The 18297-nt window shown below is 38.0% G+C and overlaps 1 protein-coding gene across 4 annotated transcripts in view; it reads right to left on the bottom strand.

The window, feature by feature from the left end:
* Window positions 1-12907, bottom strand: part of CGRRF1 (cell growth regulator with ring finger domain 1) — a 53557-nt gene extending 40650 nt beyond the window's left edge. Inside the window, exons 1-3 of one of the 4 annotated variants that reach the window (XM_007473139.3) lie at window positions 12677-12813; window positions 6086-6211; window positions 4212-4239 (exon numbers count right to left, since the gene is read on the bottom strand). Coding sequence is in view for 1 of the 4 variants with exons in the window: in XM_007473137.2 (XP_007473199.1) it covers window positions 12677-12780 (104 nt within the window). In the remaining 3 variants the exon portion in view is untranslated. Of the gene's footprint in view, window positions 1-4211; window positions 4240-6085; window positions 6212-12676 lie in introns of all 4 variants that reach the window. The other 3 variants (XM_007473141.2, XM_007473138.3, XM_007473137.2) reach the window with 3 other exon arrangements.
* Between the last annotated feature and the right edge of the window lie 5390 nt (window positions 12908-18297).

Raw genomic sequence — 18297 nt, 5'->3', positions numbered from 1 at the left:
CCAAATAGAATAATCTTTCTCACACAAAGATTCACACGGGAAGGGGAGGGGAAGAAAACTCCTATAAGAAGGAGAGGAAGAGAGTTTTTACTTAAACCTTACTCTCAGGGAAATTAACTCTGAGAGGGAAGAACATCCAGATCCATTGGGATCTTGAATTCTATCTTACCCAACAAGGGAAGGGAGAAGGGAAAACCAAGGGGAGTAGGGGGGAGGGAACACAAAAAAGGGAGGGAAGAAGAGGGGGAGGGAACAAAAAGGGAGGGACTAGAAAGGGAAACATATCAAGTGAGGGGACAAGGGGGACTGATTTAAAGTAAATCACTGGACTAAAAGGTAGAGCTGAAGAAGAAAGGTTAGAATTAGGGAAGGATATCAAAATGCCAGGGAGTCCACAAGTGACAGTCATAACTTTGAACGTGATTGGGATGAACTCACCCATAAAACGTAGACAAATAGCAGAATGGATTAGAATCCAAAACCCTACCATATGTTGTCTTCAAGAAACACACACGAGGTGGGTAGACACCCACAAGGTCAGAATTAAAAGATGGAGTAAGACCTTCTGGGCCTCAACTGACAGAAAGAATGCAGGAGTGGTAATCATGATATCTGATAAAGCCAAAGCAAAAATAGACCTGATCAAAAGGGATAGGGAAGGTAATTATATTTTGTTAAAAGGGACTTTAGATAATGAGGAAATATCACTAATCAACATGTATGCACCAAATAATATAGCACCCAAATTTCTAATGGAGAAACTAGGATAATTGAAGGAAGAAATAGACAGTAAAACCATATTAGTGGGAGACTTAAACCAACCATTATCAAATTTAGATAAATCAAATCAAAAAAATAAATAAGAAAGAGGTAAAAGAAGTGAATGAAATCTTAGAAAAATTAGAATTAATAGACATATGGAGAAAAATAAATAGGGATAAAAAGGAATACACCTTCTTCTCAGCACCACAGGGCACATTCACAAAGATTGACCGTACATTAGGTCACAGAAACATGGCACACAAATGCAGAAAAGCAGAAATAATAAATGCAGCCTTTTCAGATCACAAGACAATAAAAATAATGATCAGTAATGGTACATGGAAAACCAAATCAAAAACTAATTGGACATTAAACAATACAATACTCCAAAATCATTTAGTTAGAGAAGAAATCATAGAAACAATTAATAATTTCATCAAGGAAAATGACAATGGAGAGACATCCTTTCAAACCTTTTGGGATGCAGCCAAAGCGGTAATCAGAGGTAAATTCATATCCTGAGTTCATATATTAACAAACTAGGGAGAGCAGAGATCAATCAATTGGAAATGCAAATAAAAAAACTCAAAAGCGATCAAATTAAAAAACCCCAGCAGAAAACCAAACTAGCAATCCTAAAAATTAAGGGAGAAATTAATAAAATCGAAAGTGATAGAACTATTGATTTAATAAATAAGACAAGAAGCTGGTACTTTGAAAAAACAAACAAAATAGACAAAGTACTGGTCAATCTAATTAACAAAAGGAAGGAAGAAAAGCAAATTAACAGCATCAAAGATGAAAAGGGGGACATCACCTCCGATGAAGAGGAAATTAAGGCAATCATTAAAAATTACTTTGCCCAATTATATGGCAATAAATACACCAATTTAGGTGATATGGACGAATATAAACAAAAATACAAACTGCCTAGACTAATAGAAGAAGAAATAGAATTCTTAAATAATCCCATATCAGAAAATGAAATCCAACAAGCCATCAAAGAACTTCCTAAGAAAAAATTCCCAGGGCCTGATGGATTCACCAGTGAATTCTATCAAACATTCAGAGAACAGTTAATCCCAATATTATACAAACTATTTGATATAATAAGTAAAGAGGAGGTTCTACCAAACTCCTTTTATGACACAAACATGGTACTGATTCCAAAACCAGGCAGGTCAAAAACAGAGAAAGAAAACTATAGACCAATCTCCCTACTGAATATAGATGCAAAAATCTTAAATAGGATACTAGAAAAAAGACTCCAGCAAGTGATCAGAAGGGTCATCCACCATGATCAAGTAGGATTTATACCAGGGATGCAGGGCTGGTTCAATATTAGGAAAACCATCCACATAATTGACCACATCAACAAGCAAACCAACAAGAACCACATGATTATCTCAATAGATGCAGAAAAAGCAGCAAAAACTAGAAAGAGAAATCCCATTCAAAATCACCTTAGACAAAATAAAATACCTAGGAATCTATCTCCCGAGACAAACACAGGAACTATATGATTACAACTACAAAACACTCTCCACACAACTAAAACTAGACTCGAGCAATTGGAAAAACATTAACTGCTCATGGATAGGACGAGCCAATATAATAAAAATGACCATCCTACCCAAACTTATTTATCTATTTAGTGCCATACCCATTGAACTACCAAAATACTTCTTCACTGATTTAGAAAAAACCATAACAAAGTTCATTTGGAAGAACAAAAGATCAAGGATATCCAGGGAAATAATGAAAAAAAAAACACAAATGATGGGGGCCTTGCAGTCCCAGACCTTAAACTATATTACAAAGCAGCAGTCATCAAAACAATTTGGTACTGGCTAAGAGACAGAAAGGAGGATCAGTGGAATAGACTGGGGGAACGCGACCTCAGCAAGACAGTATACGATAAACCCAAAGATCCCAGCTTTTGGGACAAAAATCCACTATTCAATAAAAACTGCTGAGAAAATTGGAAGACAGTGTGGGAGAGATTAGGAATTGATCAACACCTCACACCCTACACCAAGATAAATTCAAAATGGGTGAATGACTTAAACATAAAGAAGGAAACCATAAGTAAATTGGGTAAACACAGAATAGTATACATGTCAGGCCTTTGGGAGGGGAAACTTTAAAACCAAGCAAGACATAGAAAGAATCACAAAATGTAAAATAAATAACTTTGATACATCAAATTAAAAAGCTTTTGTACAAACAAAACCAATGTAACTAAAATCAGAAGGGAAACAACAAATTGGGAAAAAATCTTCATAGAAACCTCTGACAAAGGTTTAATTACTCAAATTTATAAAGAGCTAAATCAATTGTACAAAAAATCAAGCCATTCTCCAATTGATAAATGGGCAAGGGACATGGATAGGCAGTTCTCAGATAAAGAAATCAAAACTATTAATAAGCACATGAAAAAGTGTTCTAAATCTCTTATAATCAGAGAAATGCAAATCAAAACAACTCTGAGGTATCACCTCACACCTAGCAGATTGGCTAACATGATAGCAAAGGAAAGTAATGAATGCTGGAGGGGATGTGGCAAAGTCGGGACATTAACGCATTGCTGGTGAAGTTCTGAATTGATCCAACCATTCTGGTGGGCATTGATAGAGACAATGCTGTTGTTGATCCTCATCCCTTCACACCTGACCTATTGTAATAGCCTGCTGGTTGGTCGAACTGTTCTAGTCCATCCCCCAGTCAGTAGTCAAATTAATCTTCCTAAAGGTTTGACCATGTTTTCCTCTATTCAGTAAAATCCAGTGACATCCTAGCAACTCCAGAATCAAAAATAAAACCCTTCATTTGTCACTGAAAACATTTTATAATCTGGGCCCCTACCTTTCCAGTCTTCTTATACTTTATGAACCTCCAAATACTCTGCAATCTGGTGACACTGGCTTCCTTGATGTTCCTGTAAAATATACTCTATCTCTATTCCATGCATTTCCCCTGGCCTATACCCTTTGTCCCCAATTCTAACCTTCCTCATCTCTGCCTTCTAGCTTTCCTAACTATTTTCAAGCACCAGGTAAAATCCTACCTTCTATAATCTTTCCCTTTAATGTTAGGGCCCTCCCTTTGTCCATTATCTCCCACGTACCCTGTCTATACCTTCTACATCGTTTTTTCCACATTGTCTACCCAATAAACCATGACATGATCTTTGAGAGATGTGCTCTTTTGCCAGTATTTATATCCCCAGGGATTAACATCTAGATTCAAAATGTTTGGACATGTTGTCACTGCATGACTTTATACACAACTTTTATTTTGCTTCTGTATTCTCTACCCTGGAGAACAATCTTTAGCTAGGGAATGAGAGAGCAAAGTGGTTAACAAGGAACTGAAACTCAAAATAAGTGAAGAGATAAGCTACCTGCCCTCAATAGTCCCATGTCACAAGGCCTGAATGAATTACGTACCAGGGTTTCAAATGATCCTTAATAATCTCTGAAAAATAAAAAATGGAAGATATTTTAGTATAGATGGGTGAATATTGCTTTGACACTCAAAGGGAAAATTTCTAATTCTATGCTATTGAAAATCTAATAAATGATAAAAAGGCCAGCACAGATTATCCTCATTTCTTTTTTGAACAAGATTACTAGATTGATTTTAGTGGAATTCAGTAGTTATAGAATATCTGGACTTGAGAAATTTACAAAATCTTTCAAAATTTAAAAATGTTGTGGGCTGTAACAGAAAGAGACATGAATGGAATATGATATAATCAAGCAGATTTAAATTAGATTGAATGGAAAGGTTCAAAAAGATAAGTCATTAATGGGTCAATAAGGTCTCTTTAGAGTGTTCTCAATCTCTCTCCTTAGCTCAAAGGCAAAGAAAGCTGTCCTTGAATCTGGGTATGTCTAGGGCTTATAGCTTTAACTTAAGGACATAAGAGACAAATTCATAGAAAGTAAAACACACTTCACACTTGATTTGATGAACAGTCCATGACCTTGGAGATCACTACACCCTACCTTGCTGAATAGATGCCTTTCTGTATGGACATAAAGATGGTCTATCTGGAAGTCTATATGAAGATAAGAAAGGCTATGTCTACCTGAGCCTGTACTATATCTTTGCTAAATATCTTTTCCATTCTAGAGCTAATTCTCCTTTTTATTAACTATTAAATGTTCTGCAAGTACCTAACTTCATTCCAATCTTGAACCTAAACTACCAGACTAGTTGAGGAAAGGCTGGCCTATAATATTTTGGCACAAAGGCAGGTTTGGATCAAAACGGCATCACAACTTACTCTTGGGTTAAGCGGGAAGAGCAATGCAAATTCAAAGGATGGAGTAACAAGATGGCTAGACAGGAGTGTGGGACTCTGGAAAGGCTCCTGGTGTCACATAAAAAATCCTCGAAATGGAATAGAAAGAAGCTCCCATTACCCCATTCAAAGCAATTAGCTCAGAGGATGGATGTTAAAGGAGGCTGACAGAAAGACTAAAGAAAGCATCAGGTCCAGATTCTTTTATTATTTTGTTAATGATCCTAGAGAAATTTTCCAACATAAGGAAAATGAAAGTGAACTGACCTGGCAAAATCAGCAACTAGAGACAAAGTTTTTAAAGACAGTGTAGCTGAAGGAAGTGATAACACAATTAAAAGGAGTGATGCTGATGAAGGTAGAAACCTAGAGATTGCAGGTAGGAACCTACAGGTCAAGAACAAAAAATATAGTCTCTAACCAAAAGGTTTTGCTTATACTGTTGTTCAATTGCTTCAGTTATGTCTGACTCTTCGTGTCTCCACTTAGGGTTTTCTTAGCAAAGATAATGAAATGGTTTGCCATTTCCTTCTCTAACTCATTTTACAGATAAGGAAACTGTGCCAAAGAGGATTAAGCAACTTGCCCAGGGTCACACAGCTAGTAAGGGTATGCCAGATTTGAACCCAGGAAGATAAGTTTTTCTAAATTCAGGTCTGGCACTCTGTCCACTGCACCACCTAGATGCCCAAAGGTTTTGCTGGAAAGTGTTAAATCCTACTAATAGCAAAGCTATAAGGCAAGAGAATGACTGGAATTAGGATGAGATTTAGGAAGTCATCAATGGTAAGAAAGCTTATCCTATTCCTTTCCTTCTACTTCTCTGTTTCCTTCACAGAGGGATCAGAAAATGAGTGAGCTCTGCCCACCAAGGATATGGGGAAATTACAGGAAAAGTTTAAAAAGCAATATGATGAGTTGCTTGAACAGTAGCCGATAAGAGCTAATATGGCCAATGCAGAATCTCTTTCCACTCCAAAGTTCCATGGCTAAGGGAAACTATAGAGAACTTACTTTTGCAAAGCCAGTTAAATCACTTGGAGATCCTGAATGTCTACCTTAAGTCTCTCTTTAAATGGCTAAGATGGAAAGCTGCTAACAAAGATGCATTCCTGACGGAGCTGGTTCTTCATTAGGGGTCTGCAAAAGAACAGGTGAAATTTTTTAAGGAAAAGGGTCCAGTGGACTGGATCTATACCACTCCAACATGGGCTTACCATGCTCTAGGGTCATCTTCTTGGGGGAAATTTTAAATCCTACTTTCTGGACAAGAGCCATTCTCACTCATATAGCATGAGACTTCAGCTATAGGTCTCCCTTACAATCATTATTGGAGTGGATAATCATCTGGTTATATTGAAGTAGAAAATCAAGACAATTTGGCTGTGTGCAAACAAGACACTCTACAGATGACAGAAGACATGCCAAGTGTACAGATGATACTTTAGTTGGCAACTGATGATCAGATTATGGTGATATTGGTATAGCTATACCCTAATTATCTGGCATTGGGGCCCACAAAGATCCTCTGTCCACACCTAAATCAGATAATCTAAGAGAAGCATCATGAGCTCTTGGGACTTGGTACTTATACAAGACCTTCTGCAAGCTCTAGGAGTAGAGCCAAACAATTCACTTAGAGTTGCTAAGCCATTCCTTTAGTTAATATCAAATAATAATAGGTCCCTAAGTGAAGGTATATATGAAAAAAGATAGTTCCTCACTAATGATAAAGATGAAGAAGGCTGGAATATATTACAAAATCAGTCCCCTTTACAAGAGGAGTCTGTGTATCCTATTGAGGAAGGCAAGTGGTACAAGCTAATAGAGGGGATTACTGGGAGGTGAACCAAGTTATCAAAACAACTGCTGAGACCATTTCTGACCTGGTCGATGTAATGGATTAGGCAACTCAAACTGCAGGCAAGTGGTTGGGAATTGTTAATCTCACCAATGCTTTTTTCCCCTCTAATTATGTGTCTAAGATTAGTTGGGAAAGGAGGCCAATATGCCTCTGTTATCCTTCCCTTGCTGACCTGAACACTCTCCCTCATAATGTTGTATTCTGATAAGCAAAGACCTAAAAAAGACATCACTGTTGGAGAGCATTGATGTTCATCACTACATTGTTGATATGTTAATCAAGCTGGATGATAGTATGTTGGCAAAGCCTACAAATCAGAATCCAGGAATGAGAAAGCAATCCTAAAAAAATTCAGGGTCCAAATGACTCAAATTTTAGAGAAATACAGTGGACTGAGAGTACCCATGTGATTCATTTTTTTTAAACCTTTATCTTCTGCCTCAGAACCAATACCAAGACAGAATTGCAGTAAGAGCTAGGCAATTGGAGTTAAGCAAGTTGAAAAGGGTCACAAAGCTAGGAAGTTTCTGAGGCCAGATGTGAACCCAGGTCCTGATTCCAGGCCTGGTCCTCTATCCACCTAACTGCCCCTACCCAAATGGATCTTAAACAGTGTTTGCCCTTGGTTCCTCTAGTATTGGTGCCCTGGGAGCACAGTTTTGACTCAAGAGATTCAGGCCTCTAATGCTAGTCCTAGTTCTACCACCCTGCCTCCTCCACTATCCTTTGGGCCTGGCCACTGAGGACCTGACTTCTGAGGAACATTGTTCTGTTTCAACAAAGGCTTTGGGCACTATAAGAGAAGCATATAAAACAGAACTTCAGTCTGAGGGTCCTGAGTTTACCCTGTGTAATGAGCTTCAAGATACATGATTGATATGTAAGAAAGCCTTGAGAAACAGATCAGATTAAATTCTTGGGTGGTAGCCATGAATCTTGCAAAGTAAATACTTTGCCTTCTGATGTCAAGACCAAGCAGGAAATTTGCCAATGTCTTTTCCTTATAGTCATATGTGGGGCATATTAGCCTCTGAGAGATATTATGCCCCCTCCTGAAATGAAATAGGATGATGCCCTTATAAGATTGGCAGAAGCTGAGAAGTAGACACACTGCCTACCTGAACATATGGATGATAGTGCACTGTTGTGCTAGGCATGGATAATATAATCCCAAGGATGAGGTAGCTTCTTCATTCAGTCCAATGGGGATTCATGTGAATCAGAGTATTGGTTAAACCCAAATAGTTCTCCACCTGTCCCCAAATCACAAACAGGTCCTCTTTCCCATCTCAGAGCAAAAGATATGTCTCTGCTAAACCACAGCTTTGTCATCATTATCAGTATCTCACCTCCCAGAATCCAAGTTTAAATCAATCAAAACAACCCTAAGCAAAGGATAGGCTCTCTGGTTCAAGTGTTTCTCACATCTAGACTCCAAGAACACTCAACTAATTAGGATGGACTATTTTTGGAGAAAATTCTAGTTGACCCTCTCCAATACTTCCTTATTTTGTCCCTAGGCCTTGAGGTTGCTTGCCTACCTGGAGGGTCCTGTACACCCTAGGGAAGCAGTTAAGGTCACCCTAAGTTCACAAGTCTCTTTTTATCAAAGATTGTTCAAACAAATCCTTCCCAAAACAGTTTTGGGGACTAGGAGATGGTATTGTTGGAAGGTGCCTTGCTTTCTAACATGACTTTTCCTGGTCATCTAAGAGGCCAGCCCACAAAAAGTCAGTTATTTCTTAGACTCGACAAATGTCCCACAGCTTTATTAAGTCATTATGCCTGCCCATACATATTTCTGTATAAAGACTCAGGAAACTATATCTACTGGGATATTTCTTTATCTCTAACAGCTAAGTGAAAGGAAGTTTACTTTCATTTATTAACTATTGATAGTGAATAAGTGTCTTATTTTATTCTAATTTCAAACCTAAACTACCAGACTGGCCTAATCCAGACAGGCCTGCTATGCAACAAAAGTATAGATGACATGCTTGTCAAACTTAGAGATGGCAAGAAAATAGGAAGATAGCTAAAATGCTAGGCAACAAACCCAGGGTCCAAAAAAATCATAGCAAACCAGAAGAACTAAATCTAATAACAATAACTGACATTTTCTTAGCACTGTTCACAAAGCACTTTATATTATCTCATTTGATCCACAAAATAACCCTAAAGTACTATAGTTTCCTATTTTACAAATAAAGAAACAGGAGTTTCTTTATTTATATATTTTTATTTTATATATATATATATTTATATATATTAAATATAATATATTAACTACAGAAGTTAAATGTCCATGGTCACAGAGCTATTATGTTTCAGAGGTACTATTTGAAACTAGGTTTTTATAACTTTAAAGTCCAGCAATTTATCCAGTATGTTCTGCTGTTTCCTTAGCATGATGAAATTCAACTCAAAAACTCAACTAAGCCAATAAAGTTTGGGCGATATGTGAATGGACAACTCACTTGAAAAAGCCTCAGGGTTTTTGATGGAACATAATAGTGCTCAAGATGGATCGATGGTATTTATGATATGGCAGTCAAAAAAATTTATGTAATATTAAGCTAAATTGGAAGAATTCTATTATCTGGAATGATTAAGGTAAACACCCTTAAATATTCTATTCTGGTCAGAGCACATTCAGGATAATATGTACAGTTTTCAGTGCCACATCTTATGAAAAAAGTATAGTGTGAACAAAAGAGGGTAACCAAGAAAGGAGGATATCAGAGGCCATAGAGGAGCAAAGGAATTAAGAACTTTAGCCTAGAGAAATGAAGATAACCAAATTCAAACATACAAAAGGATGTCATGGAAAGGAAAAATTAGATTTATTCTGCTTGGTCCCAGGCAACAGAAAGTGGAACAAAAGGAAGAAGTTGCAGAGAGCCAGATTTCATTAGAAGAATAAACTTCCTAAAAATTAGAATGAACTAAAAGTAAGAGGAGCTATCTTATTAGAAGATAGTAGTTCCTGCCAAGGTAAGGATGTGGTGGGAAAGGTCTTCAAGTGGAAGATAAATGATTACTTAGTTAGATTTGGGGTTTTTTAAGTAATTTTATTTTTCTTTGGAACAATTATTCCAATTTCTCTGGAGAGTACATAGGATTCTTTCATCAGACACTATTAGTTCATTTTCCTTGATATTACAATATTCAAGTGATATTATAATATTCAATACTATAGTATCTTTTTGAAATATATTATTATTCCTTCTCTTCTTAAGAGTCCTTTCTATTTGCATGTGCAGTGGGCTTTAGAGGCCTCTTTTCTATTCTTTTTTATGCATTTTAGTCTTTTCATTGTTTTCCCCTTCATTCAACCTTTGGCTCTTCTCCCTCTCCCCACTTCCCCAGCAGCATGGTACACAATAGAAGGACAAAGACCCTTCCTGGAGTCAGATAGCCTGGCTTCAAATCCTGCCTCTGACAATTACTAGAGTCAGATTAATCAAATCACTTAATTTCTGTAAGACTATTTCTTCATTTATAAAATGAGAGTGTTGGACTCTTCCAGCTCTAATACTGAGACAGTAAGCGACCTTACAGGCTGGGTACAGATTCTGTACTCCTTGCATAGGGGTTATGGGATGGGCCAGACCTGAAGAAAGCTGAGGCTGGGGGCTGGGGTAGAATGAGTGGTCCCAGGTGATTTCTGGTCCCATTTCTGTTAGCTCAAGGGCTATTCATATACAGCTTGTGGGTCTCCATGTGGGATACGTAAGTATGTTTTTTAGTCTTCCCAACTCCTCTTTCTGATCTCCTTTCCTTCCTATGGCTGGTAGAACTACTTATTGTGGAATGAGGGAGTTGGGAGTCCCTATCCTAAATCCAGGCCCCATCAGCAAGGGAGTATATTTTAAGGTCAGTGATTCCTTCTTTTCCCTCTTCCTTTACTTCACTTGACTGGGCAGAATCAGTGTTTTCTGCTTTCTGTGTTGTGTTGGGAGGGTAACAGAAGCTTTCAGTCAGAATCATTACAGCCACAGAGCATTCTAAGACCAGTGAGTCACAAACTTGTGTTCATACTGGCAGGTATATTTGTGTTGCCAAGAGAGCCATAGGTATTAAAGTTCTCCATTGTTAACTCATGAATTCTTTAGAGTTGGGGGAGGGGGAAAAGCTGTCCTCATGTGAAATCAGCTGTAATTGGTCCACTTCTGCCATTAATTCCTTTGTTTTGGAGTCAGAAAAATAGTACAAAAAAGCTTCCAGCTTTTCATACATTTTGCTGGTTAAATAACTATTAAACTACCTATATATATATTGTATTCACAAAATCTTAGAATTAAAAAGTTCTTTAAGGATCATTCTAATATAATCTTTAGCAATGTATGAATGATACAGGCAGAATTACATGATCTTTGAGCTCCCTTTCAAGTGTGAAATTCTATCATTTTAAAAATCATCTAGAGGACCAGTTTGCCAATAAAGAAACTTTTCTTCCATTTGGACTCTATACAGGATTTTTTTCTTCAATAGTGAAAAATCTCTTAGGTAAACATGTTTCCCAGTTTTGTCTCACGATATCAAAATCATATCACAGATTGAAATTGTCTTAGTATTCAAAACTCTCTTGGATTTATATAATTAATATATATTAATATATGCATTGCAGACACTTTATTAAGGGTCAGTCCATAGAGCCATATGCATTTTACTCAATCAAATGCTTTTTTAGACAATAAAAAATTAAAATTATATCTTATATTCCCTATGCTTTTCAAGTCAACTCTAAGTCTACAATGGTATGGTCTGCTATAAAAACCTATGAAAGCTGATTTTTTTTGTTCTCATTATCAAGGATACTCTAGATATAAGGCATATGAGTGAATAGTTTCTAATGTTGCATTATCTCTGTTGTTTTAATCATCTCTGATCTTTTTCATCCCTTATCTTTTTCATCCCTTTCAATCTTCCTCTTGAAGACATCCTGAAAAACCTGCCCACAAATGCTTTTAAAATTATGTCCCTTCCAGCACGGATTTCTTCTGCCTGTATTTAGTATTTAGTATTTAGTATCCAGTCATTCTTTCCAACTTTAGTTCAAGTGCCACTGCAACTCCCTCACATTGTACACCATAGTATCCAAATGTGATATTTTTATATAACCAGTTAGAATACATTGTTTAGAAAAATGCTAGTCGGTTCCTTTTCAATTTGATATGTGTTGTCCTTCCAATTTCAACATAAAAATAGTCTTCACGTGATCTGACCTTCCTACAACTCTCAGCAAGCTCTTTTCTGCTTTCAGAGCTTTAAAATTTCATTTCATTTCATCTACATTCTCCCTTTGCATAGATCCTTGAATAAGGCTTTTACTTATATCTTTAACTTCTTTTCTTAAGTGCACTGTTAAAAACTCAATGGTTCACGGTTTAATAAATTTCAACAAAAGCTTACTTAGGAAAAAAAAACACAACCTTTCAAATGTAAAAGGGTCAAAAAAAAAAAAGAAAAATTCGATACTCGGCCTAAAAAGGTAGTTTACGAAGAACATAGCAACCTAATTACTGCTTCACGTTTCTGGAGAAGGATATGGGCTCCAAAGGCCTCTGGTGATTTTGGGGTGTTTACCAGTCGGGTCGTGTGCAGGCCAGAGTGGACTCCCCACGGGCCGCTGGACCCCATCCCTATTTTCCTCCCGCTGTCACCCCCTCCCAGGTGACCACGACATCCCACCGCGCCCGGCCTAGAAGCTGACTCCCCCCTCATCCCGGGCCCCTTACCATCCCAGCACCAGGCCCGTGGTCACAATAAAGCAGGTGAAGACCACGGCGATGTAAAAGAGTGGTGAATACTCGTAGAGCATCACCAGAAACACAGCAGCCATCGGGTAAATTCGGCAAGGATCCTATCCCTGTCCAGCCCCTGACCTGACTGAACTATCCCGGAAATCCTGTTGACTATGGGAAGCCAGCATGGACAAACCTGCTGACTTCGCGCTCTCCTGGAGATGCTAACTAGAGAGAAACCCTGGAATCTGAATACCACCAGGAACCAATCAGTATTTTGATTTCTTGGAGCAGTGAAGGGGAACCTTTTAGAGACGAGGTGCCGCTAGACCTAGTGCTGTGTACCTCCCCACACTGGGTGCCGGATACGCCTTGCCCCACCACCCCCTCTTACCCCCACACAAGGGAACGAGAAAATGCTACCACTGGGCAGCTGGGCAGAGGATGGGTGAAGTGACAAATGTCCTCAGCGAGTGTAGAGAGGGGGAGGGTAGTAGTCTGAGTACCCTTCTCCCCTCCAGCTCTGCCGCCTGTAAGCTGCCCATCTTTCCCCCAGTGCACTCCCATTGGACTACTGGGCAGAGGATCAGGGAGGTGTGGTGGAGAAGGGGAAGGGAGAAGCTCTGCCAGAGTCCCTCTACCTTACTAGCAACAAACTCTGGGGGTAAGGGGTGGGGAGGGAGGGTAGCTGAGTGCCTACAGAGAGTGCTCTGTGTGCCATCTTTGGCACTCATGCCATAGGTTCAACATCACAGGCCTCAAGAGACTTGCCCCTTCTGCCTTGGTCAGTGGTAGGATGGTGGTACCCTCTACAGTAATAAGAGTTAGGAAGAGGGGAGACTCTGAGGGACAATAATGAGTTCCATTTTGGATAAGTTGGGCTTAAGATTCTCTAGAGAACATCCAGTTTCAGATGGGAGATTGGAAGTCAGCAGAGAGGTTAGGGCTAGATAAGTAGATTTGAGAATCATCAGCATAGAGATGATCATTGAATTCTTGGGAGCTGATGAGATTACCAGATGAAATAGTGTAGTGGGAGAAGAGAAGAGGACCCATGCCAGAGCCCTGTAGGACACACATACTGGGCAAAATGTAGATAAAATAAAGGATACTAAGAGGGAGTAATTAGATATGTAGACCTAGGAGAGAGTAGTGTCATGAAAACCTAAAGAAAAAGCATCAAGGAGAAAAAGTTGATGAGCACTGTCAAAGGCTGCAGTAAGATTGTGAAGGATAAAAACTGAGAAAAGTTCGTTTAGATTTGATAATTAAGAGATCATTAATAACTTTGGAAAGAGCAATTTTGCTTGAATGATGAAGTCAGAAGCCAGACTGTAGAAAGTTAAGAGTGAAAGGAAAGGAAGTAGAGGCACCTGTTATTATAAATAGCCTCTTCAAGAAACTTAGCCACAAAATGGAGGAGAGATATGGGACAAAACCTAGTAAAAAGCGATGGATCAAGTGAGGATTTTTTAAGGACAAAACAGGCATGGCCATGTTTATAGGCAGTAGGGAAAGAGCCAGCAGACAAAGAGATTGAAGATAAGAGTGATATGATAGGTAGGGGAGGCAATTTCCCTATGAAATGGGGTAAAATGAGATCTCTTATATATGAAAAAGAGTCACTTCATTATATGAATTAAAGATGAAGGAGGAAACAGTGGCAGAAGGCATCTGGATAATATAAAATGAGGAAGAGGGGAGAAGAAGGGGTTTTTGACAAATGACTAATTTTTTCAGTAAAATATTAAGCAAGGTTCTCAGCTAGGAAGGAAAGGACTGGGACAGGGAGACATGGGAGAAATGTTAATAATGCAAATTAAACTTTAAAGTTTTTGTGTGTTCTTAGAGAACTCATTGTTAAACATTTACCACAGTGGAATAGAATGTTATTCCATACCTAGTTGTGAAGAAGCCAGGCAATATTTGCCCAATTACAAAATAGCTCCTGAATTGGGAAACTAGTAGAAGCTAATGGCAAGAGCTCAGGAAATCCAGGAAGAGCCAAACAGAGCCTTACCACCTAGCCAAGAGTTGGTAAAAAGAAAAAAAAGAGGAGCCTGGGCTTGGAATAAGTCTCAACAATAGGAATTGAGGTTAGAAATATGAATTTTAAAAAGACAATAAAGAAATACTATGGGTCAATAAATGTCCAAGAAAGTAAAAGACAGAAGAGTGTAATTCTACTACTATAAATATCACGAGTGAAACAAAGATGCCCATTATCACCGCTATTATTTAATGTTGTACTAGAAACACTAGCTGTAGAAATTAGAGAAGAAAAAGAAATTGAAGGTATTAATATAGGCAATGAATAGACCAAGCTATTACTCTTTGCAGATGATATGATGGTCTACTTAAAGAATCCTAGAAAATCAAATAAAAAGCTAGTCGAAATAATTAACAATGTTAGCAAAGTTGCAGGATACAAAATAAAGCCACATAAGTCATCAGCATTTCTATATATTTCCAACACATCTCAACAGCAAGAATTAGAAAGAGAAATTCCATTTAAAATCATCCTAGACAATATAAAATACTTAGGAATCTAATCTGCCGAGACAAACACAGGAATTATTTGAACACTACAAAACACTATCCACACAATTAAAACTAGATCTAAATAATTGGAAAAACATTAATTGCTCATGGGTAGGATGAGCTAACATAATAAAATAAAAATTAGAAAACAGTATGGGAGAGATTAGGTTTAAATCAACATCTCACACCCTACACCAAGATAAACTCTGAATGGGTGAATGACTTGAATATAAAGAAGGAAACTATAAGTAAATTAGGTGAACACAGAATAGTATACTTGTCAGATCTTTGGAAAAGGAAAGATTTTAAGACCAAGCAAGAATTAGAAAAAAATCACAAAATGTAAAATCAATAATTTTGGTTACATCAAATTAAAAAGTTTTTGTACAAACAAAACTAATGCATCCAAAAGTAGAAGGGAAGCAACAAATTGGGAAACAATATTCATTACAAAAACCTCTGACAAAGGTCTAATTACTCAAATTTATAAAGAGCTAAACCAATTGTACAAAAAATTAAGCCATTCTCCAATTGATAAATGGGCAAGGGACATGAATAGGCAATTTTCAGATAAAGAAATAAAAACTATCAATAAACACATGAAAAAATGTTCTAAACCTCTTATAATCAGAGAAATGCAAATCAAAACAACTCTTGAGGTACCACCTCACACCGAGCAGATTGGCTAGGAAAGTAATGAATGTTGGAGGGCATGTGGCAAAATTGGGGCATTAATGCATTGCTGGTGGAGTTGTGAATTGATTCAACCATTCTGGATGGCAATTTGGAACTATTCCCAAAAGGCAATAAAGACTGTCTGCCCTATGATCCAGCTATAGCACTGCTAGGTTTGTACCCCAAAGAGATAATAAGGAAAAAGACTTGTACAAGAATATTCATTGCCCCACTCTTTGTGGTGGCAAAATGTAGCATCCCAAGCATATTCACATCTATGAATCATAAATGACTGTATGGCGACTGTGTCTCCAAGTATAAGGTTTTACAGATAAGGTTTGTGAAGGTAACCTTGACCTGACCACGCGGCCTGTTGCCTAAGACAAACTTATTAACATGTTTGGAGCACTCACCCGGGAAAGCGCGGGTTATAATCTACACGCCCAAAAAGGTGTTACTCTCACCCCACTATCCAATCCTTATTGTCCATGCTTTGTAATGTGGTTACTACTTGCTTGAGAATACTTCCCTAATCAGAGGACGGCAATAAATACAGAGGCGGAGACCTTGATTCTCTCTCTCTCACTCTCTCTCTCTCTTTCTCTCTCTCTCTCTCTCTCTGATCTTCAATCTTCTCTAGCAATGTCTATCTCTCCTCTTAATCTTCTCCTTCCCTGAGGCTGTAACCATCTCGGCCTGCATTCTCTATCTTAATCTCCTCATCCACCTCCTGTTCCTTTGTACTCATACTTTCCTATCAAGGGGAGTATCATAGGTTTGCCTGCCTAATCATACACTGACTTGTCCCTGTCTTTCATTCTCCACCCTGGTTCTCGGTTCCTATCTCTCCTTGGTCTCACCACAAAGGTGAGCCCCTTCCCTTGTGGGACCCTGCTAATCAGGGAACCCCACACAAAAAATTGGAAAATGAGGGGCTGCCCTTCATTGGGGAATGGCTGAACAAATTGTGGTATATGTTGGTGATGGAATACTATTGTGCTCAAAGAAACAATTAACTGGAGGAATTCCATGTCAACTGGAATGACCTCCAGGAATTGATGCAGAGTGAAAGGAGCAGAACCAGGAGAACATTGTACACAGAGACTGATACACTGTGGTACAATTGAATGTAATGGACTTCTCTACTATTAGGAATGCAATGAGACCAGGACAATTCTGAAGGACTTATGAGAAAGAACATTATCCACATTCAGAGGAAGATCTGTGGGAGTAGAAACACAAAAGAAAAACAACTGTTTGATCACATGGGGCCAATGGGGATATGATTGGGGTTATAAACCCTAAATGATCACCCTAGTACAAATATCAATAATATGGAAATAGGTCTTGACCAATGACATATGTAAAGCCCAATGGAATTGTGGGTTGGCTATGGGAGGGGGTTGGGGAGAGGGGAGGGAAAGAACATGATTTTTGTAATCCTGGAAAAAAATACTCTAAATTAATCAATTAAACAAAATTTTAAAAAAATTTTAAAAGAAAAAGAAAAAAATACTTGCAGCATACCCTATCATTCCCTTAAGTTGCTATTTTATATATTTCTTCTTCCTTGAAAAAGTTGTACACAATTGCCTCCTCCATTTCTTCTCTTCTCACTCACTTCCCAACTCTTTATAATTTGGCTTCATATCTCATCACTTAACTGAAACTTCTCTTTCCAAATTTACCAACAAACTCTTAATTGCTAAATTCAATTCAATCTCCAAACGTCTCTACCTATCTTCCTTATGTCACTGTGGATTACTCTGTTTCTAAAAACTACTCTCTCTAGGTTTTTGTGAAATAAGGTTTTCTACTACCAGTCTGACCATTTCTTCTCAGTGTCCTTTGCTAACTCATCATCCATCACCTAATATAGTTGCATGGGAAAGTTCTGTTTTAGACCCTCTTTTCTTCTTTCCCTTCCCCCCTCTCACTCTCTTAGCAACCTCATTAGCTTCTATTGGTTTAGATATCATTTCTATAGAAATGACATAAATCTATATAACTAATCCTCATCTCTCTCCTGAGGTTTAGTCCCACATCATCAACCACCCACTGGACATTGTAAATTAAATGTCCTGGTGACAACTCAAAGTCAACATGATTCATTTTCTCAAAAATCTTTCTTTCTTCTGCCCTTCACTATTTCTGTCAAAGGAACCACCATCTTCCCAGGTTCTTAGATTTTTAAAATCAAAGTTATCTTTTACTCTATTTCCCAACAAGATATCAGACTCCTTCCTTCTACTCACAGAGCTCCCACCTTAATTCAGCCCCTTTTCATATGTTATTTGAATTACTGCAACAGAGTTAATTGGTCCCACGTTCTCAATTTCTCACTACTTGACTGCTTCCTGCATACTGCTGCCAAAGTGATTTTCCTTAAGGTCAGATCT

This window comes from Monodelphis domestica, chromosome 1 (genome assembly GCF_027887165.1).
Source record: "Monodelphis domestica isolate mMonDom1 chromosome 1, mMonDom1.pri, whole genome shotgun sequence".
In the NCBI taxonomy this organism is placed as follows: domain Eukaryota; kingdom Metazoa; phylum Chordata; class Mammalia; order Didelphimorphia; family Didelphidae; genus Monodelphis; species Monodelphis domestica.
Note: the sequence above shows the minus strand (reverse complement) of the source record. Positions and strands in the feature narration are given on the sequence as shown.